Source organism: Schistocerca americana, chromosome 10 (assembly GCF_021461395.2).
Source record: "Schistocerca americana isolate TAMUIC-IGC-003095 chromosome 10, iqSchAmer2.1, whole genome shotgun sequence".
Taxonomy (NCBI): Eukaryota; Metazoa; Arthropoda; class Insecta; order Orthoptera; family Acrididae; genus Schistocerca; species Schistocerca americana.
In genome coordinates, this window is record NC_060128.1 from 173550942 (window position 1) to 173577976 (window position 27035).

Below are 27035 nucleotides of genomic sequence, written 5' to 3' on the forward strand. Positions count from 1 at the left end.
GTCCATTTGCTTGGAGGTAAGAAGGTATGTCAACAACGTGTGCTATCAACAGTAATAGTAGATTCCATTGCGTAGTATCTCCACAGCAGTGTTGCCACTATTTTAAGTTCCGACCTACATACACTGATGTCCATAAGATAATTCTTTGACCATTATACATAGACTATTATAGCCACTCATTGTCATTCAGAAAGCAGTTTGCAACACTTATTTTCATTGAGTACATTACCACTCCAAAGATCTGTAGAAGTAATATTTTATGTAACACATTTTTCATAATTTATACATTCGTTTATTTGTCCGTAGACCATTCCGTAGTACAGTACTGGGTATGTAACATATATTACAGAAAAAATATATAATACATATACAGAACAGGATAGGATTTGGTGAGGATAGGATAGGAAGTTGGCCATGGCCTCATTAAGGGAACTAGCGTAACATTCATCTCAGCAATGTGGGAAAACAATGGAAAACCCAAGGCAGGATGGCCGAAAGGGTATGAACCCCACTCCTCACAAATGGAAGTCCAGTTCATTAATGCTGACGTAGCCACCTTGCTCAGTATGTGATTAGGAAGGAAAATCACATATACATAACCTGCAAGGAGATTATAACAAGGATAAGAAGTGTAAATATGATATAACTAGAACATGAAATTTTGTTATATTGCATTTCTGAAAAAAAGGTTAACACATGAATACATTATTTAACATTGCTGAAAAAACACACAGGAACACCTAGCGGTACTATAACATCACAATCTTCTGATACCTTTTCTGTGGAGGTGTATTGCACTTCATCTGACACAGAGAAAACAGGAAACCAACAGCACAAAAATTCTTGTGCAAAGACGAACGCAGTGTAGATGGTACATCGGTTAACAGGTTCAAAAGTAACTCAACAATAAACATAAATCTCTTATGTATGATGGTAATGCATTATAAAGAATGACACCAAAATGACTTGTATATCTTAGGGTGCAAGTTCTTTTTTCTCTCTCTACATGGAGGAAAATTGTAAAAAGGTGGGAAGTTAAGGAGATAGGACCCTGGATAAATTGAAAGAACCAGAGGTTGTTGAGTTTCAGAGAGAGCATTAGGGAGTAATTGACAAAAACGGGGTAAGGGAATACAGTAGAAGAATGGGTGGCTTTAAGAGATAAAATATTGAAGGCAGCACAGGATAAAATAGGTAAAAAGGCAAGGCTAAGTAGATGTCTTTGGGTAAACCTAGAGATACTGTATTTCATCGAGGAAGGTAGAAAATGTGAAAATACAGTAAACAAAGCAGGCGAAAGGGAATACAAACATTTAAAAAATGAGATTGACAGGAAGTGCAAAATGGCTAAGCAGGAATGGCTAGAGGAAAAATGTAAGGATTTAGATGCATATATCACAAGGGAAAAGGTAGATACTGCATACAGGAAAATTAAAGAGGCCTTCAGAGAAAAGGGAAGCTGGTGTATGAATATCAAGAGTTCTGATGGAAAACCAGCCTTAAGCAAAGAAGGGAAAGATTGAAGGAGTATATAGAGAGGCTATACAAGGTAGATGTACGTGAGGCAATATTACTGAAATGAAAGAGGACATAGATGAAGATGAGATGGGGGATACAATAACGTGAGAAGAATTTGACAGAGTGCTGGAAGACCTAAGTTGAAACAAGACCCTGGGAGTAGCAACATTCTGTTAGAACAACTGAGAGTCTTGGGACAGCCAGCCATGACGAAACTCTTCTATTGGTGAGGAAGATGTATGATACAGGTGAAATACCCTCAGACTTCAAGAAGAATATAATAATTCCAAAGACACTAGTATGTATTATTAAACTGTCAGTTTAATAAGTCATGGTTGCAAAGTACAAAAATGGATTTTTTATAGAAGAATGGAAAAGCTTGTACAAACCAACCTCGGATAAGATTAGTTGGATTTCAGACAAATGTAAGAACATGCGAGGTAATACTGACCCCACAACTTATCTTGGAAGGTAGGTTAAGGAAAGGCAAACATACGTTTATAGCATTTGTAGACTTAGAGAAAGTATTTGACAATGTTGACGGGAATACTCAATTTGAAATTCTGAGAGTAGCAAGGGTAAAATACAGGGAGCGAAAGGCCATATACAACTTGTACAGAAACCAGACAGCAGTGGTAAGAGTTAAGGGGCATGAAAGGGAAGCAGGGGTTGAGAAGGGAGTGAGACAGGGCTGTAGCCTATCCTTAATGTTATCAATCTGTACATTGAGTAAGCAATAAAGGAAACAAAAAAAGAACTGGGAGTACTAATTAAGAGTTCAGGGAGGAGAAATAAAAACTTGAGGTTTGCCAATGACATTGTAAATCTGTCAGAGACTGCAAAGGACTTGGAAGAGCAGTTGGATGGAGTGGACAGTGTCGTGAAAGGTCGCTATAAGATGAACATCAACAAAAGCAAAACAAGACGAATGGAGTATTTTTTTTTTTTTTTTGGTCATCAGTCTACTGACTGGTTTGATGCAGCCCGCCACGAATTCCTTTCCTGTGCTAACCTCTTCATCTCAGAGTAGCACTTGCAACCTACGTCCTCAATTATTTGCTTAACGTATTCCAATCTCTGTCTTCCTCTACAGTTTTTGCCCTCTACAGCTCCCTCTAGTACCATGGAAGTCATTCCCTCATGTCTTAGCAGATGTCCTATCATCCTGTCCCTTCTCCTTATCAGTGTTTTCCACATATTCCTTTCCTCTCCGATTCTGCGTAAAACCCCCTAATTCCTTACCTTATCAGTCCACCTAATTTTCAACATTCGTCTATAGCACCACATCTCAAATGCTTCAATTCTCTTCTGTTCCAGTTTTCCCACAGTCCATGTTTCACTACCATACAATGCTGTACTCCAGACGTACATCCTCAGAAATTTCTTCCTCAAATTAAGGCCGGTATTTGATATTAGTAGACTTCTCTTGGCCAGAAATGCCTTTTTTGCCATAGCGAGTCTGCTTTTGATGCCCTCCTTGCTCCGTCCGTCATTGGTTATTTTACTGTCTAGGTAGCAGAATTCCTTAACTTCATTGACTTCGTGACCATCAATCCTGATGTTAAGTTTCTCGCTGTTCTCATTTCTACTACTTCTCATTACCTTCGTCTTTCTCCGATTTACTCTCAAACCATACTGTGTACTCATTAGACTGTTCATTCCATTCAGCAGATCATTTAATTCTTCTTCACTTTCACTCAGGATAGCAATGTCATCAGCGAATCGTATCATTGATATCCTTTCACCTTGTATTTTAATTCCACTCCTGAACCTTTCTTTTATTTCCATCATTGCTTCCTCGATGTACAGATTGAAGAGTAGGCGCGAAAGGCTACAGCCTTGTCTTACACCCTTCTTAATACGAGCACTTCGTTCTTGATCGTCCACTCTTATTATTCCCTCTTGGTTGTTGTACATATTGTATATGACCCGTCTCTCCCTGTAGCTTACCCCTACTTTTTTCAGAATCTCGAACAGCTTGCACCATTTTATATTGTCGAACGCTTTTTCCAGGTCGACAAATCCTATGAAAGTGTCCTGATTTTTCTTTAGCCTTGCTTACATTATTAGCCGTAATGTCAGAATTGCCTCTTTCGTCCCTTTATTTTTCCTAAAGCCAAACTGATCGTCACCTAGCGCATTCTCAATTTTCTTTTCCATTCTTCTGTATATTATTCTTGTAAGCAGCTTTGATCCATGAGCTGTTAAGCTGATTGTGCGACAATTCTCACACTTGTCAGCTCTTGCCATCTTCGGAATTGTGTGGATGACGCTTTTCCGAAAGTCAGATGGTATGTCGCCAGACTCATATATTCTACACACCAACATGAATAGTCGTTTTGTTGCCACTTCCCCCAATGATTTTAGAAATTCTGATGGAATGTTATCTATCCCTTCTGTCTTATTTGACCGTAAGTCCTCCAAAGCTCTTTTAAATTCCGATTCTAATACTGGATCCCCCATCTCTTCTAAATCGACTCCTGTTTCTTCTTCTATCACATCAGACAAATCTTCACCCTCATAGAGGCTTTCAATGTATTCTTTCCACCTATCTGCTCTCTCCTCTGCATTTAACAGTGGAATTCCCGTTGCACTCTTAATGTTACCACCGTTGCTTTTAATGTCACCAAAGGTTGTTTTGACTTTCCGGTATGCTGAGTCTGTCCTTCCGACAATCATATCTTTTTCGATGTCTTCACATTTTTCCTGCAGCCATTTCGTCTTAGCTTCCCTGCACTTCCTATTTATTTCATTCCTCAGCGACTTGTATTTCTGTATTCCTGATTTTCCCGGAACATGTTTGTACTTCCTCCTTTCATCAATCAACTGAAGTATTCAGAATGAGATTTTCACTCTGCAGCGGAGTGTGCGCTGATATGAAACTTCCTGGCAGATTAAAACTGTGTGCCCGACCGAGACTCGAACTCGGGACCTTTGCCTTTCGCGGGCAAGTGCTCTACCATCTGAGCTACCAAAGCACGTCTCACGCCCGGTACTCACAGCTTTACTTCTGCCAGTACCTCGTCTCCTACCTTCCAAACTCTACAGAAGCTCTCCTGCGAACCTTGCAGAACTAGCACTCCTGAAAGAAAGGATATTGCGGAGACATGGCTTAGCCACAGCCTGAGGGATGTTTCCAGAATGAGATTTTCACTCTGCAGGTTCGCAGGAGAGCTTCTGTAAAGTTCGGAAGGTAGGAGACGAGGTACTGGCAGAAGTAAAGCTGTGAGTACCGGGCGTGAGTCGTTCTTTGGTAGCTCAGTTGGTAAAGCACTTGCCCGCGAAAGGCAAAGGTCCCGAGTTCGAGTCTCGGTCGGGCACACAGTTTTAATCTGCTAGGAAGTTTCAACTGAAGTATTTCTTCTGTTACCCATGGTTTCTTCGCAGCTACCTTCTTTGTACCTATGTTTTCCTTCCCAACTTCTGTGATGGCCCTTTTTAGAGATGTCCATTCCTCTTCAACTGTACTGCCTACTGCGCTATTCCTTATTGCTGTATCTATAGCATTAGAGAACTTCAAACATATCTTCAAACGTATCTTCAAATGTATCTTCAAACGTATGGAATATAGTCGAATTAAATCAGATGATGTTTTGGGAATCAGATTAGGAAATGAGACACTTAACTGAGTTTTGCTCTTTGGGCAGCAAAATAACTGGCGATGGCCGAAGTTGAAGGGTATAAAATGTAGACTGGAAATGGCAAGAAAAGTGTTTCTGAACAAGAGAAATTTGTTAATGCTGAGTACAGGCTTCAGTGTCAGAGTGTCTTTTTTTGACAGCATTTGTATGGAAGTGAAACATGGACGATAAACTGTTTAGTCAAGATGAGAAGCTTTTGAAATGTTGTGTTACAGAAGAATGCTGAATATCAGATGGGGAGATCATAAATCGAATGAGGAGGTACTAAATAGAATTGGGAAGTGGATTATGGCAAAACTTGACTAGAAGAATGGATCAGTTGGTAGGACGCATTCTGAGACACCAAGGGATCACCGGTTTAGTACTGAGGGGAGTGTGGGTGGTAAAAACTCTAGAGAGAGACCAAGAGATGAATACAGCAAGCAGACTCAGAAGGATGCAGTTTGCAGTAGATATTCAGAGATGAAGAGACGTGCAGAGGATAGAGTAGCATGCAGAGCTGAGTCAAACCAGTCTTCGGACTGAAGACCACAACAACAACTATAACAACAAAAGCCGGCCAGGGTGGCCAAGCAATTCTACGCTCTACAGTCAGAAACCGCGCGACCGCTACAGTCGCAGGTTCAAATCCTGCCTTGGGCAAGGATGTGTGTGATGTCCTTAGGTTAGTTAAGTTGAAGTAGTTCTAAGTTCTAGTGGGCTGATGACCTCGGAAGTTAAGTCCCATAGTGCTCAGAGCCATTTTTGAATAACAACAACAACAACAACAACATGGAGGAACCCACAGGTGCGAGGGTAATAGCTATGGTAATTGCTATTAGCATGTATGTTACCATGGTGAGCTCTTGTGATCGAGACACATTTATATACGCTGAGATTACAAAAGTCATGGGAAGCCTCCTCATATTGTGTTGCACCTTCCTTTGTTCAGCATAGTGCAGCAACTTCACATGGCATGGACTCAAGACATTGGAATATCTCTGGAGGAATATTGAGCTGTGCTGCCTCTATAGCTGTCCATAATTGTGAAAGTGTTTGCAGGTGCAGGATTTTGTGCACGAACTGACCTCTCAATCATGTCCCATAAATGAAACTTCCTGGCAGATTAAAACTGTGTGCCGGACTGAGACTCGAACTCGGGACCTTTGCCTTTCGCGGGCAAGTGCTCTACCAACTGAGCTACCCAAGCACGACTCATGCCCCGTCCTCACAGCTTTACTTCTGCCAGTACCTCGTCTCCTACCTTCCAAACTTTACACAAGGTCTCCTGCGAACCTTGCAGAACTAGCACTCCTGAAAGAAAGGATATTGCGGAGACATGGCTTAGCCACAGCCTGGGGGATGTTTCTAGAATGAAATTTTCACTCTGCAGCAGAGTGTGCGCTGATATGAAACTTCCTGGCAGATTAAAACTGTGTGCCCGACCGAGACTCGAACTCGGGACCTTTGCCTTTCGCGGGCAAGTGCTCTACGAACTGAGCTACCCAAGCACGACTCACGCCCCGTCCTCACAGCTTTACTTCTGCCAGTACCTCGTCTCCTACCTTCCAAACTTTACAGAAGCTCTCCTGCGAACCTTGCATAACTAGCACTCCTGAAAGAAAGGATATTGTGGAGACATGGCTTAGCCACAGCCTGGGGGATGTTTTTGGAATGAAATTTTCACTCTACAGCGGAGTGTGCTGTCTATGTCTTTTGCTCGAGGTGTCGAGGGTGTTCTTCAAACCAATTGTGAACAGTTCTGGCCAAGTGGCTTGAGGCATTATGATGCATAAAAATTCCATTGTTGTTTTGGAATATGTAGTATATGAATGGCTTCAAATGGTCTCCAGGTAGCTGAACGTAACCGTTTCGAGTCAGTGATTGGCCCATTTGGACCAAAGGACCCCGTTCATCCATGTAAACACAGCCCACACCATTATGGAGCCACCACCAGTTTGCACTATGCCTTGTTGACAACTTGTGTCCATGGCTTCATGAAGTCCACATCAGACGCAAACCAATTTTTACCACCAACTGAAATTGAGACTCATATGACGAGGCCACAGTTTTTCAGTCATCTAGGGTGCAACCGATACGGTGAGAAGCCCAGGAGAGATGCAGGAGGCAAGGTTGTGCTGTCGGCAAAGGCACTTGCATCGCTCGTCTGCTGCCATAGCCCGTTAATGCCAAATTTCACTGCGCTGTTCTAGCGGTTATGTTCATCGTACACCCCGCATTGATTTCCCTGGTTGTTTCATGCACTGTTGCTTGTCTTTTACCAATGAGAACTCTACACAAATGCCGCTGCTCTCAGCTGTTAATTGAAGGCCATCGGCCACTGCTTTGTCCACGGTGAGAGGTAATGCCTGAAATTTGTTATTCTCATCACACCTTGACACTGTGGATTGCGGAATACTGAATTCTCTAATGATTTCCAAAATGAAATGTCCCATGTATTTAGCTCCAACTACCATTCATCATTCATAGTTTGTTAATTGCCGTAATGGGGCCATAACCATGTCGGAACCATTTTCACATGTATCACCTGTGTACGAATGACAGGTCTGTCAATGCACTGCCCTTTTATACCTTGCATATGCAATACTACTGCCATCTGGATATGTATATATTGCTATCCCATGGTTTTTGGCACCACAGTGTATGTACGGAGAGGGTATTGTAAATGCACATAACTTTTTAAACTTTAATTGGTTTTACTTAGAAATTTGTAAGTGGAGTTGGAGGCGCTGGTCATTGTAATGCAAGAAGATGCTCATAAAGTATTCTTTTACTTCTGTTCTGAATATCTGGACATTACTGTATTCTTTCCTGATACATACTGGCAACCTGTTAAAATATTACTGAGCTAGTAAGTCATCTTTATTTTTTTGTAAATGCATAACATTAGAGTTTGAAAGATTCAGGGTTAAACTGTTTGTTGCAAATCATTCGCAAGCCTGCTCCACTATTCTCCTGACTGTGTTATTTTTTTCTCTTATGTAGTACAAATTATTGTGCATAATGGTGATAGTCTGTGATTACAAAACCTGTCACCAAGATTATTTGTGTAGTAATTATAATTTTAAAACTTCAGTGTTGTGTAATATTATTGCCTTTAATCACAACAGGTGAAGATACTCATAATCTACATCATTATAAAAGGTGTGTCTGTTTGGCTGTCATTTAAAGCTGTGTTAGATATTTGTGTTAAGACTGTGTGTTTTTCAGGAAACTGCTAAGAGTCGTGGGTCATCTAGAGGTTGTGACATCGACAAAATCTCGTAAACCAAACCCTGTACAGAGGATTGCACAGCAGGAAAACCTCGCAGTTCATCCATGGCCGTTGGAGTCTGTGCCACCAGGATTTCACATTGGTCTTGTAGCATCTTTTGGACACCTCATTCCCAAGAAGATAATTGAAATGTTCCCTTTGTAAGTACTGTCGGCTTGTGAATCTATATGCTGCAGTTGTCAAATATCAATACACATTATTCACGTGAAAAAACTGTAAAATTATGAGACAGCATTGCTGGCCAGTACTTAACTTTAGGAGGTGAAATTCTTAGTACCGCCTCCGGACACGTATAAAAGTATGAGGGAGGACATTCTGCACGTCTACATACTTATTTCTCAAAATAGTACCCTGGTGACAAATACGTTTTTCCTATCGTCACTGTAGAATTCGTGCTTTCAGTTTTCGGAGGGTCTTCCAGTATTTTGCAGTGTTTACGGCTTGAGATCCAAATGCGTCACACCTTGAACATCCCAGAACACTGTGAGTATGACTTTGCCTGCTGATGGTATGGTCTTGAACATTTTTGACATTGATGACCCTTTTTGGCAGAACTCCTATGAAGCTTGCTTGTTTTTAGGGTCAAAATGGTGAACCCAGCTTTGTACACCTGTTGTCATGTTATTAAAGAACCCATCACTTCCACTGTCAAAATGCAAAAGAAATTGTTGAAAAATGTCCAATCTCCTCTGTTTCATGTCGGCAGTGAACATTTGAGGCACCCACTATGCTCACAGTTTTTTGTACGACAGTTCTGCAGTGATGGCCTGTACACACTCTTACGATATGCCACACTTAACTGAGAGCTATGCCTGTGTTATCCAACAATTTTCTTGATGAGTTCATGATCTTGAGTCTGATGAGTCATGTTAGATACCATATGCGATTGTCCACTCTGAGCTCTGTCACACATGTAGAGGTAAGCACCACCATTCCTTCATTACAAGCACAAACAACCCAGTGTTGCATATTAATGATGTCGGTACAGTTGTTATCATACACAGCTTTTATTTTTCTACAGGTTTCAGTTGAAGACACATTTCTTGCAATTAGAAACTAGGTTAGAGACTTCATCACAGCATGCTATTCAACCTGCACAGACCTAGTGTTGTTACAGGCTGCCATTTTACACCACTGTCATGTTACATACTAAAATTTGGAGCCCTCTAGTGACAGAGCTGACCTTGGGGAAGATCAGTTTGGATTCCGTAGAAATGTTGGAACATGTGAGGCAATACTGACCATACATCTTATCTAAGAAGAAAGATTAAGGAAAGACAAACCTACATTTCTAGCATTTGTAGGCTTAGAGAAAGCTTTTGACAATGTTGACTGGAATACTCCTCTCTTTCAAATTCTGAAGGTGGCAGGGGTAAAATACAGGGAGTGAAAGGCTATTTACAATTTGTACAGAAACCAGATGGCAGTTATAAGAGTCGAGGGACATGAAAGGGAAGCAGTGGTTGGGGAGGGAGTGAGACAGGGTTGTAGCCTCTCCCCAATGCTATTCAATCTGCATATTGAGCAAGCAGTAAAGGAAAGAAAAGAAAAGTTCGGGGTACGTATTAAAATCCATGGAGAAGAAATAAAAACTTTGAGGTTCGCCGATGACATTGTAATTCTGTCAGAGACAGCAAAGGACTTGGAAGAGCAGTTGAACGGAATGGACAGTGTTTTGAAAGGAGGGTATAAGATGAACATCAACAAAAGCAAAATGAAGATAATGGAATGTAGTCGAATTAAATCGGGTGATACTGAGGAAATTAGATTAGGCAATGAGACACTTAAAGTGGTAAAGGAGTTTTGCTATTTGGGGAGCAAAATAACTGATGATGGTTGAAGTAGAGAGGATATAAAATGTAGACTGGCAATGGCAGGAAAAGCGTTTCTGAAGAAGAGAAATTTGTTAACATCGAGTATTGATTTAAGTGTCAGGAAGTCGTTTCTGAAAGTATTTGTATGGAGTGTAGCCATGTATGGAAGTGAAACATGGACAATAAATAGTTTAGACAAGAAGAGAATAGAAGCTTTCGAAATGTGGTGCTACAGAAGAATGCTGAAGATTAGATGGGTAGATCACATAACTAATGAGGAGGTATTGAATATAATTGGGGAGAAGAGGAGTTTGTGGCACAACTTGACTAGAAGAAGGGATCGGTTGGTAGGACATGTTCTTGAGGCATCAAGGGATCACCAATTTGGTACTGTGGGGGGGGGGGGGGGACAGCATGGAGGGTAAAAATCGTAGAGGGAGACCAAGAGATGAATACACTAAGCAGATTCAGAAGGATGTAGGCTGCAGTAGGTACTGGGAGATGAAGAAGCTTGCACAGGATAGAGTAGGAGAGTTGCATCAAACCAGTCTCAGGACTAAAGAACACAACAACAACAACAGTGACAGAGGATTGCAACTTGCGTTAGTGAAGCGGGAAAAGTAACCGAGTAATATGCTTGCCATGTAATGCCTCATCTGGTACCAAGGATGACTTGGACTGGTGGAAGTGACGCTTGAAAGAGAGAGAAGAGTAGAGCAAGGTGAAATGATGCCTGGGATCCCTGATGTTGCAGCTGCTTGTGGTCTCTTTGTCCTGGCTGCTCGATTAGCAAATAGTGGAGGGCTCATGAATCTCTTGAGTGGAAGGTGCTGGCTGCACGACTGTTCTGTCCCATTTTTCAGATAGTATCACAATGCAGTACATCGACACCGAGGACAGCCAACGAAGAAATAAAGAAAATGGAACATCGTCACAAGCCTTATCTATATGAGGGTGGTATCTGTTCTTTCGGACACGTCTGAAAGAACTCTTATGGGAATCGGTAGATTGACTGCTGCGAGTAATGAGTATTGTGGGCAGGGGTGCTACAAATGTAGTGTGTAGACAGTAAGTTGGAAATGTGGGTCTCATGGGAAGCATGCCAGAGATACGTACCTGCAATCTCACTATCCTCTGTGTTCTCGGTGGCTCAGTCAGGTAGAGCGTCTGCGATGTAAGCAGGAGATCCCGGGTTTGAGTCCCGGTTGGGGCACACATTTTCAACTGTCTCCATTGATATTTATCAACGCCTGTAAGCAGCTAATGGTCTGTATTTCATTGTAAGTTCATACAGATATCTAGTCTACATCATTTTGCAATTTGTTTTGATCATCTGATGACTTTACAAAGATGGTAAATGACAGCATCATCTCAAACAATCTGAGGGATGCTCAGATGGTCTCCTAAATTGTTTATGCAGATCAGGAACAGCAGAAGGCATATAACACTTTCTTGGAAAAAGCCAGATATTACTTGTGTTTCTGTTTTACTCGATGACTTTCCATCGATTACTGTGAACAGTGACCATTCTGACAGAAAATCATGAATCCAGTTACGCAATTGAGAAAATACTCCATAGGTACTCAATTTGATTAGAAGTTGCGTGTGAGGAATGGCTTCAAAAGCCTCCTGCAAATCTAAAAATATGGAATCAGTTTGACATCTCTTTTCAACAGCACTCATTACTTTGTGAGAGTAAGGAGATAGTTATGTATCACAAGAACAGTTTTCTGAATCCTTGTTGGCTGTTAGTCAATTAATCATTTTCTTGAAGGTAGTTCATAATGTTCGAACTCAGTATTTGTTCCAAAATCCTACTGTAAATCGACGTCAGTGATATGGTTCTGTAATTCAGTGGAATACTCCTATTTCCTTTCTTGGGTGTTGGTGTGACTTGTGCTGCTTTCCAGTCTTTTGCTATGGATGTTTCTAAGAGTGAGCGGTCTTATATGATTGCTAAGTATGGAGCTGTTCTATCAGCATACTCTGAAAGGAATGTGACTGGTATACAATCTGGACCCAAGGCCGTGCCTTTATTAAGTGATTCAAGCTGCTTCGCTACACTGAGGATATCTACTTCTAAGCTACTCATGTTAACAGTTGTTGTTGATTCAATTTGTGGAATATTGACTTTATCTTCCTTTGTGAAGGAATTAGTAACTTTGCTTTAGTGGCACTGTTATCGGTAACATCATCATTGCTATTGGACAGTGAAGGCATCGATTGCATCTTGCCACTGGTGTTCATTAATGTGACCGGAGTCATTTAGGGTTTTCTGCTAGATTTCAAGACAGACTTTTCATATGGAAACTATTGAAAGCAGTTTGCACTAATCTTGCAGATTTTGTGTTCCTTTTAATTTGGCATGGTTTCTTTGTTGCTTCTGCAACAGTGTTCTGACCTGTTTTGTGTATAGGCTTCCACAAATGACGGTCTTGTATGCTTGAGAATTGTGCTGGAATGCAGAAAGGCCTGTAGAGGATCAGCACTAGGTGCAGGGAGTGGCAGTTGGTCCTGAACATAAACAATTGTAACATATTGTGAACAGGATAGATTGAAAAATCAGCCATCCAGCTGCAAATAAAGGTTTATTATCCCTTGATCATGGTTTCAATATGTATAAAAAAAAAAAGCTCTTAAATGTGATTTTCAGAGTATCCCTGTAGATGTAGAGACCTTCCTCAGAAGTATTGGCCCTAAAAATGTACACACCAGCTACATTTTTTAAAATTTTTTTTATAGAAACATAATAAAATATTAATAGAAATATTTTATCTTGTGACAACTATTGCATCATGTGATGTAATAAGTGAGTATGTTTATTTCACAAATATTTTTCTATTAATATTTTGTTAAGTTTGTAAAAAAAATTACTTTGTGACTGGTGTATACATTTTTAGGGCCAATATTTCTGAAGAAGACATTTTTATAAATATCGAAACCATGATCAAAGGATAATAAACTTGTAGTTGCAACTGGTTGACTGATTTTTCAGTCTATTCTGAATTACACAGTTGCTGTTTCACAGCCATGTTTAAGATTTTAATACTGTGAACAGTTACACAGAAAGAGACCTGTTATCATAGGACACATGATTGCAGAACAATCACTGGAAGCAGTCACATCCATTAAATATCAAGAAGTTTGTGTATGGTACAGTTTAAAGTGGAACAGCTACATAAACCTTATTGTAAGTAAGGCAGATGCCAGGCTGAGATAGATTCGAAGAATCATCAGGAAGTGTAGTCCATCCACGATCGTCCGATTGATGTTTACCAGTCTTTGTCCTTTGGTAGTCGAGGAAACAATGTCAGCATGTTGATCGTGTTTGGACATATTTACTAATAACGGAGCCATAGTTCAAGTTTCTGCTTGTACCACACACAAGTCAGAAAGACAAGAATGTCACGCTAATCCCTTGCCTGCATATTGGAGCTTATATACCTGCACCGGAGTCACTCTACATTACATATATGCTCCAGCAACGCTCTCAAATGGAAACTTCTTGATTACCCCTTACACTCATTGACTTTCTCACCTTTGTTGTAACAAATAGCAAAAGCAGCAGTGTTTCCATCTTAGAGGTAACAAATGCTTACAGAATGTAGCCATTGCTACTGTAGGTAACAGTCTGTACTTTTTCTCTTTGCAGAGGCGTTCTGAATGTACATGCCAGTCTCCTGCCTCGTTGGAGGGGTGCAGCTCCCATTGTATATGCCGTATTCAATGGGGACACGAAAACAGGAGTTTCCATAATGCAGATTATGCCACACAGGTATGTAGGCACTGAAAGAAATATTGTGTAGACATGCAAGTATGTATGATCACTAAAGGTGTGCCACAGTGATCAAAATTGGGTCCATGCTTATATACAAATTATTAAAAAAAAAATCAACAGGAATTGTTTAATGTCGTGGGCTTTATACATCAAATCTTCAAATTTTTTTGTCGTGGTACATGTGTTCCTGATGTATATTTGCATATTCAGCTGTTTTGAAAATTTAGTTTATTGCTGACAGATGAAAAAGTTATACGTATTTCCGAGTCCTCAGCAAATTATTACTTTGGAAAAAGATGGTTCAAAGAATTTGCATTAAGTTTTGCTTGAAAAATGGAGTAAAGTGAAGGTAGTGTTTACGAGTAGTATAAATGTTTCAGAGAGGGTCAAGAAGACATTGAAGATAACGATCACCCTGGACACCCTAGCACACAATTTCTGATGACAATTTCGAAGAAGTAAAGATAATGGTTCTGGAAAATTGCCAGATGACCATCGGAGAGGTTGCTGATGATGCTGGCATATCCTTTGGCTCATGCCAAGCAATCTTTTTGGATGTTTGAGCATGAAACGTGCAGCAGCAAAGTTTGTTCCGAAATTGTTGAATCTCAACCAAAAGCGATGTTGCATAGACATCTCTCAGAAATTTCTGAATGAGGTCGACAACAATCCAGATCTTCTAAAAGAGCTTACAGCAGGTGGAGCAATGTGGGTATATGTATATGATGTCAAAACTGAACCCCAGTTGCCCATATAGAAGCTACCAGGAGAGCTGAGACCTAAAAAAAGAAAATCAATAAGTTTAATCACATGTGAAGGTCCTTCTCACTGTTTTCTTTGATTACACTGGAATAATGCATCATGAGTTCCTGTCTTGTGGTTGTACAATCAGTAAGGAATACTACCTGGAATATGTTGCCTCAGCCACTGTGTTCGCCAGACATGGCCACCTGCAACTTCTTTCTGTTCCTGAGGCTGAAGAAAACTGTGAACGGATATCATTTTGCCACCATTGATGAGATAAAAACAGAATCACTGAAGGAACTGAACATCATAACGAAATGTGAGTTCCAGAAGTGCTTCCAAGATTGGAAAAAACACTGACACAAGTCTGTTGTATCTGATGGGGATTACTTTGAACAGGACAAATTTGATGTTGATGAATAAATAAAGATTCTTTAAGAAAAACAAAAATTCCTGTTACTTTTTCACCACGCCTCATGTGTGGATGACCTTTCACAATATATACAAGAAGCAGAAATGGTTCTCTTTGCTGATGATGCAAATAGTATTATTGGGCTCAACTGAGCAATTTCAACACTCGGAAATGTAAATAACATTTTTGTTGAATTTGAATAAAACACGAAACATGCAGCTCCGTATGGCACAGGGCCTGACAACACCATTAGCAGTAATGCATGAGGGTAAATCAATAAATGAAATAGAATATTCTAAATTCTTGGGTGTTTACATTGATAAGAACCAAAACTGGAAGTCTTAAATGTCTTAGCTCTTTAACTTCCTGTTACACGCATATTGTTTTGAAATGCAGGCAACGGTAGTCAAATGTCCACATTTTTATAAGAAGGCAAAACAATAACTGCTCTGCCTGTAGGAAGTTTTATTCAAACTATGACTGGTTTCATGCAAATTTAGGCACATCCTCAGGTTATTTAAAGATGGATTCGAAAGGAAGTACTTTACTTTTTTTTTTCTTTTTCCACTGGCTTAGTAATATTGTTATATGGAGTAGAATAGTCCTGTACATTAGGCACTTACATAAATCTTGTATACAAAATTGTTTTATGCTGTCCTGAAGCCCCTCCCTATCCTTCATGCCATTGATAAATTAAAACGCACTAGAAAATAATTTGGGATGGAATGTAATGATATTATGAAAAGAATAGTTGCTATTCACCATGTAGTGGAGATGCTGAGCCACATATAGGCACAACAAAAAGACTGTCATGAAATAAGCTTTCAGCCAACAAGGCCTTTGTCAAAAATAATCACACACACACACACACACACACACACACACACACACAGTCTCAGCCAGCTGAAACCAGACTGCTAGAAGCATTTATGAAACTGATAAAAAGGTGGGCTTCCCTAAAACAAAATAAAATTAGTGTTTGGTCCTAAGAGAATAAAATAAGCCCTGCAAAGCACGCAAAAATGTATACAAACACCAATCAAAAAATACTGTGTTATCAGCTGAAGGCGATGCGGGCGTGGACATAAGGAATATTGAATGTGCTAGAGCCCTATGCAAGCAGTCACAAGGAAAACTGCATTGGCTGCGGTACCCGAAAACCCAGCAAGATGGCAGTAGAGAGTGTGGGTCTAATGCTCCGAATGTTAAGCATGAAAGTGGCAGGTGGCAAGCATAAAAGTAAATTACAGTTTAAATCAGCAAGTGATATAAAACGTGGACGATTCATGGAAAGAAAACTTAATACAGTAAATCCCTTATGATTACAGACTGCTTAATATTTATAATGGATATTATTCCACACAATTTGTAAAACCTTTTACTGTTTATAAATTCTCCATTGGTTTTCAGACAGCTTGGAATAATATCCAGTATAAGTATTAAGTAATGTACATCATAAGAGATTTACTGTATTGCTTTTCTTTCCATGCATCGTCTATGTTTTATATCACTTGCATATTTAAATTGTAATTTATTTTTGTATACAGCTCCTCCCTCTCTTTCATGCTTCACTGTTTGGTGCACTAGCTCCACTTTCTCTAGCGCTTTCTTGCTGGGTTTCTGGATACCATTGCTAATGCAGTTTTCCTTGTGGCTGCTTGCATAAGGCTCAATCAAATTCAGTGTTCCTCATGTCCATGCCCACATCGCCTCCAGCTGACAATATGGTATGTTTTTATTGGTGCTTACATACGTTTTCACATGGTTTTCAGGGCTTATTTTATTCTATCTGCACCAAATACTCAATTTATGTTGTTTTAGTGACCCCCACCCCTTTTTATAAATTTGACAAACACTTCTAGTCAGTTTTTATTTATCAGTGGTGTGAAGGATGGGGACAGGTTTCAGGACAGCATAAAATAATGTTATATACAGAATGAATGGGACCATTCTACTCCATATAACAATATTTTTCTAAGTCAGTGTAAAAAGAAAAAACTGCAAAATACTTTCTTCCTAATCTCTGTTTGGCTCACCTGAGAATGTGCCTAAACTGGTGTGAAACCGGTCGTGGTTTTAATAAAAACTTTGTACAGCCAGAGTGGTGTTTTTGCCTTTTCATAAAAATTTTGTGTTACAGATAATATCAGATTTTGGAGATGAACATCAGAAAAAGTTGGCATACTTTACCTATTTTCATCTACTAATGTCTTGTATTTAGTGCCTTATGCAGTTTGTTGTTAACTGTTGAGCACAGTTTGAAAACAACAGTGGTATTGATAAATATAATAATAGAAGGAGAAATGACTAACACCATCCATCACTCAGCCTTAATGTGACATGGAAAGGAGTGATGTATTCAGCCATAAAAATCTATTTATATATGTGGTGTAGAACAGGCACCACATATGTATAAATACACTCCTGGAAATGGAAAAAAGAACACATTGACACCGGTGTGTCAGACCCACCATACTTGCTCCGGACACTGCGAGAGGGCTGTACAAGCAATGATCACACGCACGGCACAGCGGACACACCAGGAACCGCGGTGTTGGCCGTCGAATGGCGCTAGCTGCGCAGCATTTGTGCACCGCCGCCGTCAGTGTCAGCCAGTTTGCCGTGGCATACGGAGCTCCATCGCAGTCTTTAACACTGGTAGCATGCCGCGACAGCGTGGACGTGAACCGTATGTGCAGTTGACGGACTTTGAGCGAGGGCGTATAGTGGGCATGCGGGAGGCCGGGTGGACGTACCGCCGAATTGCTCAACACGTGGGGCGTGAGGTCTCCACAGTACATCGATGTTGTCGCCAGTGGTCGGCGGAAGGTGCACGTGCCCGTCGACCTGGGACCGGACCGCAGCGACGCACGGATGCACGCCAAGACCGTAGGATCCTACGCAGTGCCGTAGGGGACCGCACCGCCACTTCCCAGCAAATTAGGGACACTGTTGCTCCTGGGGTATCGGCGAGGACCATTCGCAACCGTCTCCATGAAGCTGGGCTACGGTCCCGCACACCGTTAGGCCGTCTTCCGCTCACGCCCCAACATCGTGCAGCCCGCCTCCAGTGGTGTCGCGACAGGCGTGAATGGAGGGACGAATGGAGACGTGTCGTCTTCAGCGATGAGAGTCGCTTCTGCCTTGGTGCCAATGATGGTCGTATGCGTGTTTGGCGCCGTGCAGGTGAGCGCCACAATCAGGACTGCATACGACCGAGGCACACAGGGCCAACACCCGGCATCATGGTGTGGGGAGCGATCTCCTACACTGGCCGTACACCACTGGTGATCGTCGAGGAGACACTGAATAGTGCACGGTACATCCAAACCGTCATCGAACCCATCGTTCTACCATTCCTAGACCGGCAAGGGAACTTGCTGTTCCAACAGGACAATGCACGTCCGCATGTATCCCGTGCCACCCAACGTGCTCTAGAAGGTGTAAGTCAACTACCCTGGCCAGCAAGATCTCCGGATCTGTCCCCCATTGAGCATGTTTGGGACTGGATGAAGCGTCGTCTCACGCGGTCTGCACGTCCAGCACGAACGCTGGTCCAACTGAGGCGCCAGGTGGAAATGGCATGGCAAGCCGTTCCACAGGACTACATCCAGCATCTCTACGATCGTCTCCATGGGAGAATAGCAGCCTGCATTGCTGCGAAAGGTGGATATACACTGTACTAGTGCCGACATTGTGCATGCTCTGTTGCCTGTGTCTATGTGCCTGTGGTTCTGTCAGTGTGATCATGTGATGTATCTGACCCCAGGAATGTGTCAATAAAGTTTCCCCTTCCTGGGACAATGAATTCACGGTGTTCTTATTTCAATTTCCAGGAGTGTATGTACTGCTTGATGGCCATTAAGATAATTTCAGTGCGGATGCACTCTTACACAGGAATCTTAGTGTCATGCAGCAAACAATGATGGACTGCTATGAGCTGTGTAAACAGTGTGTGACAAGGTGGAAATTTGGGATGGATGAAGACAATGCTCAGATAGCTGAAGTAGTAAAGGTGATCACTTGTGTGAAGTGGGACGTCTTTGTTCGAGTCTCAGTCCAGGACAAATTTTCACTTGTTGCCATTGAATTGAAGCACTGTGAACCATAAGAGCACAAAGCATGGAAACAGAGTTTTGAGAAAAATAGGTATTTGTGAAAATCAAATTTGTAGACAAACCACCAATCTCGTAGGTCTGGCTTGGTTCAAAAACAAGTTTCAGCTTCCTATATTTCTTCTGAAAATATAATGTATCTTATTTATGTTATATATTGTTAATTATTATTTATGATTGTATCTATTATTAATGTAAATTCACAAAATTTCCATATGTGGGCTAGTGACAATAGTGTCTTTTAATATTTGTAAATTAATTAATTAATGTTAAACTAGACTCAGAACATAAGGAACTGATACTACATACACTACACATGCAATTATGACTTATTCAAATACTTCATGATCATTATTACGATCAGTTTTGTGAAGAACATTCTGTGGCTTGAGGTTCAGATAAAACTGCTGCTATGCCTCTGATTATGAAGTACTACTACTGCATACATGATGTAAATACTAAATTATGTTGCCAACCATAGATAACAGGTGAGCAGTGCAGAGCAACAAAATTATGCTTCGTGCTTTTGGCTCATATGGAAATAAGTATGTGAGAAATCAGTGAGACAGTTTTTCATGAACGTTCGTATGTTAATTTTGGGCCTACATATTAATCACCATAAAATCAACAGATGTCATAATGCATACATACGAAAATCTCAAAATCGATGATGGCGTGCTTTAGGCCCTCACGGTTTTCAGCACCTTAGTTCATTTCAGTGCCTGATTGTGGCTGATGTTGGAATTTATTTCATTTCATCGCACACAAAAATCTTTGACTATCTAATGATGTAAATAATGTAATAAATAATAAAATTAGCTTCAAAGACAAAATGAACTCCTATCTGCTTGACAACACCTGCTCCATATTTATGAATGTGAATTTTATGGCTATTTTGTGTGTTTTGATCATTAAATAGGCATGGGCCTTCCTTTGTTAAACATTACAGAAGCACAAATATGTAAAAGATGTTGAAGTCCTGCATATAGAGGGAAAGGGTACAGTTATGACTCTACTAGAAATTAAAAAACAATTGAGTATCCTCACATTTATTACTAAATAGACAGACTCATTTCAATTATTTGTCCCTATTGGACATGTTGTAGTAGGGCCATACTGAAAGTAATCATCAACATTTTTTTAAAAATTGTAACCTATATTTTTTACACAAACCAAGTATATCCTCTTAATCTACATAGATTTTGTAGTGACATTCCAGACTCCCCCCCTCCTCTCTCTCTCTCTCTCTCTCTCTCTCTCTCTCTCTCTCTCTTTCTTTCTTTCTTTCTCTTTCTCTAAAAAACCTCTTTGTGTGTTATTGTGCTCTGGACAGTGACTGTCGTAACCAGTGATGTAAGATGTATACCTTTGCCTAGTGCACATTCATGTGGGGGCCAGAGTGTAGCTGTGAGTTCCTCCTGCTCCTAGGTTTGATGTTGGCCCAGTACTGAAGCAGATGGCTTGCCCCATAGGTCCCCACGAAACGGCAGCTGACGTCCAGACCCGCCTCGCACGGCTTGGGGCTGAAGCTCTCCTGGAAGTCGTACGACATCTGCCTCACTCCCTGGATGACGCCTTGCCACAGCTGGAAGATGGGGTGACATATGGTGAGTGCCAAAAGGAGAATTGAATTCTTTTTAAAATGAATCAGCTGAACTTACCGACACTGGACGATGGCTTTAGCCAGTGACGTAATGATGTTGTGGATTGTGACGTACATTCACACAATGTAGGTAATGGTTACTCATTGATCTGCTGTTGAGGTCTACATTAGGTGGGAAGGTGACAGTTTGGCTGAGACTTGGCAAAGGCAGTGAATGTGATGTTATAAGAATAACTGTAATACTCGTTAAGGTGAACTCTGTTTTAATTGAACACTGAACTACTTTATTTGGAATGATGCTATCGGCAATTATATGCCTTTATCTGATCTCAGAACTGACTTAACATAGCCAGTTATAGGGGACATACAGTTTAACATGGATTCTAAACTAGGGCCGTTCATGGTGTGGTAGACTTCACACGTGCATTGTGTATGGGCTGCGTGTGGACCAAGGCCCATCCTGTTCCAGCTTTGCTTGTTCCTTCCCAGGAGGACTCTGTACAGCACAACATTACATTTAGCATTTTTTCATCAACACAGCTCTCTTCAGTTCAGCAAAGTAGTGGTGTTAGTACTGTTTAGCTTTTGCTGTTTGTTCACAGTATGAAAGACGTTCACACGTCCAATGGTTGTTTGCACAAAAAGTGATCCATCATCACAATCCTTTAAAAATTAATGGGAATGACAGAAGAGAGGGATGAGAATTTCAAATATATATTTTTCACTCTCATAAGTGGAGGCTACAGCAAATGTACAATGAAACACCAATGCAAAAAGAGTTTAAAGGTTTAGTTGACAATGATAGAGCAAAAAATTACACACAGGATTTGTTGTTCTTTACATCAAGAACCATTTTCTCCTAAATTTGCAGACTCGAAGAAATTGGTGGTATCAATAGTAAAACTTCTGAAGTTGCACACGTTATTCCAGAAGTTGCATACATTATTCCACTGTCAGTTGCAACAGTTTTCAATGCAACTGAATAAAGAGTATGGAGACTTTATGTATTACTGCAAAGTATATTCGTTAAGTCAAGGGGCATGTATGGAACAGTTTTTCAATTTAAAACCTGCTATTATTGTATTTAAGAGAGCTGCAATGAAATTTATAACATCCAGAAATGATTGCATACCTTGCATTTTAAGTGGACTTGACTGCACACTGACCATTGCAAGGTGTGAAACAACTTCTGTCTGATTTGATGGGGATACAAGCGTCTGCCAGTAGCAAAATGTGTCAAAGGCTTTTGGAAGACTAAACAGTGCTTCACAACATCAAATTGCGACTGATGAGTGTGGCGTCACAACTTTTTACATTAGATTCGTTCGAGCAGTTGCGGGCAGGCTAATGCACCTGCACAGTTGAGTCGCATATAAGTAGTATCTTCTCCCGCTTCTGGCTACAGAAGTGAAGCTGTTAGCTGTAGCTGTATAAGCAGTAGCAGCAAGCAGCCAGAGCTAACCGGAAAAATTTTACTGGCGTGCCCGAGTGTGGGGCGAGGGGAGGGGGGGCGTAAACTCTGGGGTGTCTGCCCTGGGTGGCAATTTCAGGGGAGGGGGAGGGCACAAAATTTATATTCTTGAGGAAAAAAACCATGTTTCGCAAAGTGCCAAGCATCCAGCGCACGTTGGTGTATCAATTGTTAGTATGATTTTGAAACACATCCCTGTTGATTTTTTAACATTTTTTAACACATTCTAAGTTGATTTCTGAATGAATCATAAGTTGATTTTTGAATGCATGCATAGTGTAAATGATGTCTATGTCAGAGGAATCCCAGTCGCATCTAGAAATAACCTTTCTTGCAGAAAAAAGGGGACGGGGCTATACGAGCCTAGCAGAACAAAGATGAATGGGTGAATGCCAATCGCTGTTTGTTATGTAATTGACTGGGCTTGCAAATGATCAGCTTTTTTATAATTACTAGCAAAATCCATAGATTCAGACTACCAGAGTGGAAATAAACAACAAACAGGAATAACACATAAGAAAGATTACGTATTATCTTCTCGCTGTATCCAAGAAAATGAAAGTTTGACAAAAATGTTTTGGCCAGATTGTTACACTAGCAAGGGCCAGTTGTACAGTCGCCAGCTAGCAGCCAGTTAACTTCAATTCTGGCAGTTGCACGGAAAACACGTTCTACGAACATGCAATAATGCCTAACTGGAGAGTAAACATGGGATAAGTAAACCGATGATTGTGGCAGGGTTAGTGAAGTTAACTGTAGAATCAGTCTTAACACTGACAGGAATAGTTACAGATTTAGTGATGACAAGATTGTTTGTTAGAACGAGGTAGGAGAAGAAATTATGGAGGAATATGACAATTCCAAATTTATACAAAAATTTCGTACTACTACTTTTTGATCTCATGCTTCAGAAGCTGGAGTGTATGAATTAAATGTGAAACTATTTCCTAACATAAAGTTTTTTGCTTTTAGTGGGTCTAATAGGCATTTGACATTGGTACTTTGTGAATAGTATGCTATGGAAATGACCATTTGTGCCAAAACAGTCTCGTTTATTTTGTGTGTGTTACAATTGCTGCAATATTAGACAGGCGTATTTCATTTCATCTAGCAGACAGTGAAAAAATAGATGTAATCAGATCGAAAAATCATTCCAGTCTTGGGTACTGTTTGTATTAACAGCTTTTTCAGTATTATACAACGACATTTCAGTTTTTCATGTAGCAAAACATTTGACAAACTTTAATGAGGTAACAGAGTCTTTTGCAGAAAGGAAAGCACGCCATGTAAAGCTGTAGCAAGATTGGAGAAGAAAAAATGCTAGGACCGAAGGAGTGAAGAAATGTGTACTGTCTTACTTCTCTCTTGTATTTATTGTTTTATGTATCCTATATTTAATTTTATGTCACACAAAGCAGCAAGTTATTAGCTAATAGACAATAAAGAGAGCAAATTTTCTGAAGAGTTCTTGTTCTCCCGGTTGCAAATAATCGCATCTGGTATTAACTGTGAGTTGAGGCTTTTTTTTTTTTTTAAAAAAAAAAAGAAAAAATATAAAAAAAACATGTGCTGGTTGTCAAACCGGCTGCATGTGCACTACAAAATGAACATTTTTTGAAAAAATTTTGGTGTCCAATCTCAAACGCTTGGGGATTGGGGGGAGGGGGTATGGAGGGGGGGGGGTTGTTTCCATAATATCGAAGATTCAGGGCAGATGCGTAGAGCAGTCTCAGTTGTTGTGGGGAGAGGAGGGTAGTCTCCATGTGACCCTAGTTTATGTTTAGTGATTTTGGTGTTTCCTCCTCGTTTACTGTTCTCATGTCAAATGAAAACAAAATGGATTTCTGTGGCCAGGAGATGTCAAGTGTATTAAAATACATTGACATAATTGCGGAGGGTTAAAATGTTATTAGTTTCAGATCTTATTTTATTTCCATCTTTCTGATGGTCAAACATTAATTGCCTTGCATAATAATGAAGTTATTTTTGTCGGTTTTCTAAAGAAATTTGGCTTTGTTAATGTTTTCCCATGAGTCAGTCAATTTATTTGAAACAAAGTGTTTAATTCCACACTATTGGCTAGTTTCAACTGTTCACTGCATTTCAAGTGCATGTTTTCATCATCTAGCACGTGTGGCATTATGCCATAATAAAGAACCAGGCATGAGATAATACAGTACTGGTACTCCAAGAAAATTTACATTCCGTAAACCACACTCAAAAGCTTAATATCAGGTTGAGGCCTACTTCATTGGGAATCTGGACATGCGAAGGTGCACTATAAGCAGAATTATGCATTTTAGTATGGTTCACAAAATTCTGATACTCTGGGAGTCTCCTCTGATGTCTTGTTTCTTTTATGACATGATGTAAGATCGGCTCCCTGTGTCACCGTAGCTGTGCAAGGGCGGTGACGCCTGTTATCTGGCGGCGCTCTTTGGCAACTGCTGAAATGAACCTATTTCTAACAGGTCGCATCCCCATTCGTGGCACAAATGTGTCTGGCTGCCTCCACAGCTGCCACCCCTCTGTTGAACTCCACAGCTCCACTCTTATCTCAATATGACGAAATGGCAATATGTAAACTCAAATAACAACAGTGAACTACAAATAATAAATGACAATCAACAAATAAACCAATAGCAACAAGAATACCAGCCTGCAAAACAAAAATGCTACACATTGACATATCAATCTCATAAAAACGCCATGTGGTACCTTCAAGAAGTGTAGTTTCTGATGCCTGACTGTTAATGAATGCAGAAGAAACTGGAGATGATGATATCCTGACAGCGAACAGAAGTGTTTATTTTACTTGTAGCAGTTCTCAGAACTAACAGATCAGATTGCTTCAGTTGTTCACTGATCATACACGTTTAATTTTCGTGCAAAAGTTGTTGCAGCACAGACATTGAGTCATGTTAGCTCCCAATCAGCTTAATTGTTTTATTTCATTTGCAACAGTAGTTTCAGTAGAGAAATTCACAGGAGACAGCATATATATGAGATCAGTTATGCAGTTGTTTAATTTGTAATTAGTAGTTGTTCTGATGTACAAATCTACAGCATCATGAAAAAGCGCATAGCCTGTTGAAATATTTATGGAAAGGTTACTGGACTTCACTGTGAAAGCAGAGTTCTGGCTGGCAGGTTCTGAACATGAATGTTGCGTAGTAATAATGTGCTGTTATGAACCTCACATTTTTGCACAATTTATTGACACAGTATTATTGTGTCAGTAATACCGAGTGAGTGAAGACTGCTTGAAGTGTTGTACTGGCTGTTGTACAGTTGTCAGACATAGTTTTTCATAAATATTGGGCACATAATGTTTCCAATATTGTATTGTAAAACGTAAGCTTCATTAACGCATTTATCAGTCCATCCACGGTACCAGTAGGTTTTAAAACGTCACATTCAAAAATGCAATTTTACTGGGTCGTATCTCAGTTTCTATTGATCACAGAGAAAAGGAATCAAATGTATCGGATAGTCCTTAGCGATCATTTGTATACCTATCGGAATAACAAGCATCCTGTAGCTACCCTACAGCAGAGGGTCAGAATTTAAACACCACACACGTCCTCTGGCCTGGACAAATTGAGCAAATCGGTTGGCTGTTTTGCGTTAGGTCTGGTCTAGGGGGGGAATCTCAGGTGGCTTTCAAAAGCATCATTTGTTCATGGGCACTCCCCGAGAAAACTCTGAAAAACCATAATTTTCGAGTATGAAAAGTACCAATTGAAGGGATGTTCACTTCTTTGTAATGGCAGATCATCAAAATTTTTGCCATATGGTCTTAAGATGATATTGTGGGGAAACTTTGAAACATTTTTTGATATCAGTATCCATTACCGAAATCCAGAGGTTGAAATTAACAATACTTACACCCATAAAATATGCAGGTGATGTCCAGTAAGAGATATAAATATGATGTTGTGAACACCTGGTAAGCATTCTAGGATCACCACAAGGATTCTGAGTTTACCAAACATAGTAATATAACTTAATGACATGCCATCTGTGTTTAATGAGTACTTCACACGTATGTATTTATGCCTGAAGTGATACTGCAGTGGCAAAAAATGGGCTAAAAAGGGTTTTAACATGCCTGAAAAGAATGTAAAAGACTTCCAAAAATTATGTAAAACTGGAAAGACAAAAATTCAGTAACCTATTTCTGATAACATTTTTACTCTTACATGATGGAAATCATAAGCTGGGAATTGCGATCCCTGAACAAAGTATCCAGAAAAAAATGCAACGCAAATAATTTTGTGTTAACCTTGTTTGTTATTTATATGTGTCAAAGTATATAAATGTGTCGAAATACATAAATAAACTGTCAAAATTTTACTGACCTCTAGATTTTTGTTATATAAGCAACACATCCTGCTGTAGCAGGGAAAAGAAGGGAACTGGTGGAAAAGTTCTCCTGTCGGAGCCCAAAAAAGGCGAATACATTTTTCTTTGAAAGACTCTGACAGGGAAGTGGGGAACCAGCTGCCTTGCTCCCCATCCTGCCTTCGTCACCACAAATTTTGGCATGTGAACATATTTGTGCTGTAAGAGAGTAGCAGAAAGACAGTGACGGTGGAAGAGCGAGGATACAGTGCCCAGTAATGCTTGGGGAGAGAGAGAGAGAGAGAGAGGAGGGGGGGGGGG

The 27035-nt window shown here is 40.3% G+C and overlaps 1 protein-coding gene across 2 annotated transcripts in view; it reads left to right on the forward strand.

Annotated features, from left to right (window-relative positions):
- LOC124552650 (methionyl-tRNA formyltransferase, mitochondrial) overlaps positions 1 to 27035 on the forward strand; it is a 57661-nt gene that overhangs the window by 19704 nt on the left and 10922 nt on the right. For both annotated transcript variants that reach the window (XM_047126976.1, XM_047126977.1), the window contains exons 2-4: positions 8370 to 8573; positions 13900 to 14022; positions 20725 to 20903. In XM_047126976.1, coding sequence (XP_046982932.1) covers positions 8370 to 8573; positions 13900 to 14022; positions 20725 to 20903 — 506 coding nt within the window. The remainder of the gene's footprint in view (positions 1 to 8369; positions 8574 to 13899; positions 14023 to 20724; positions 20904 to 27035) is intronic.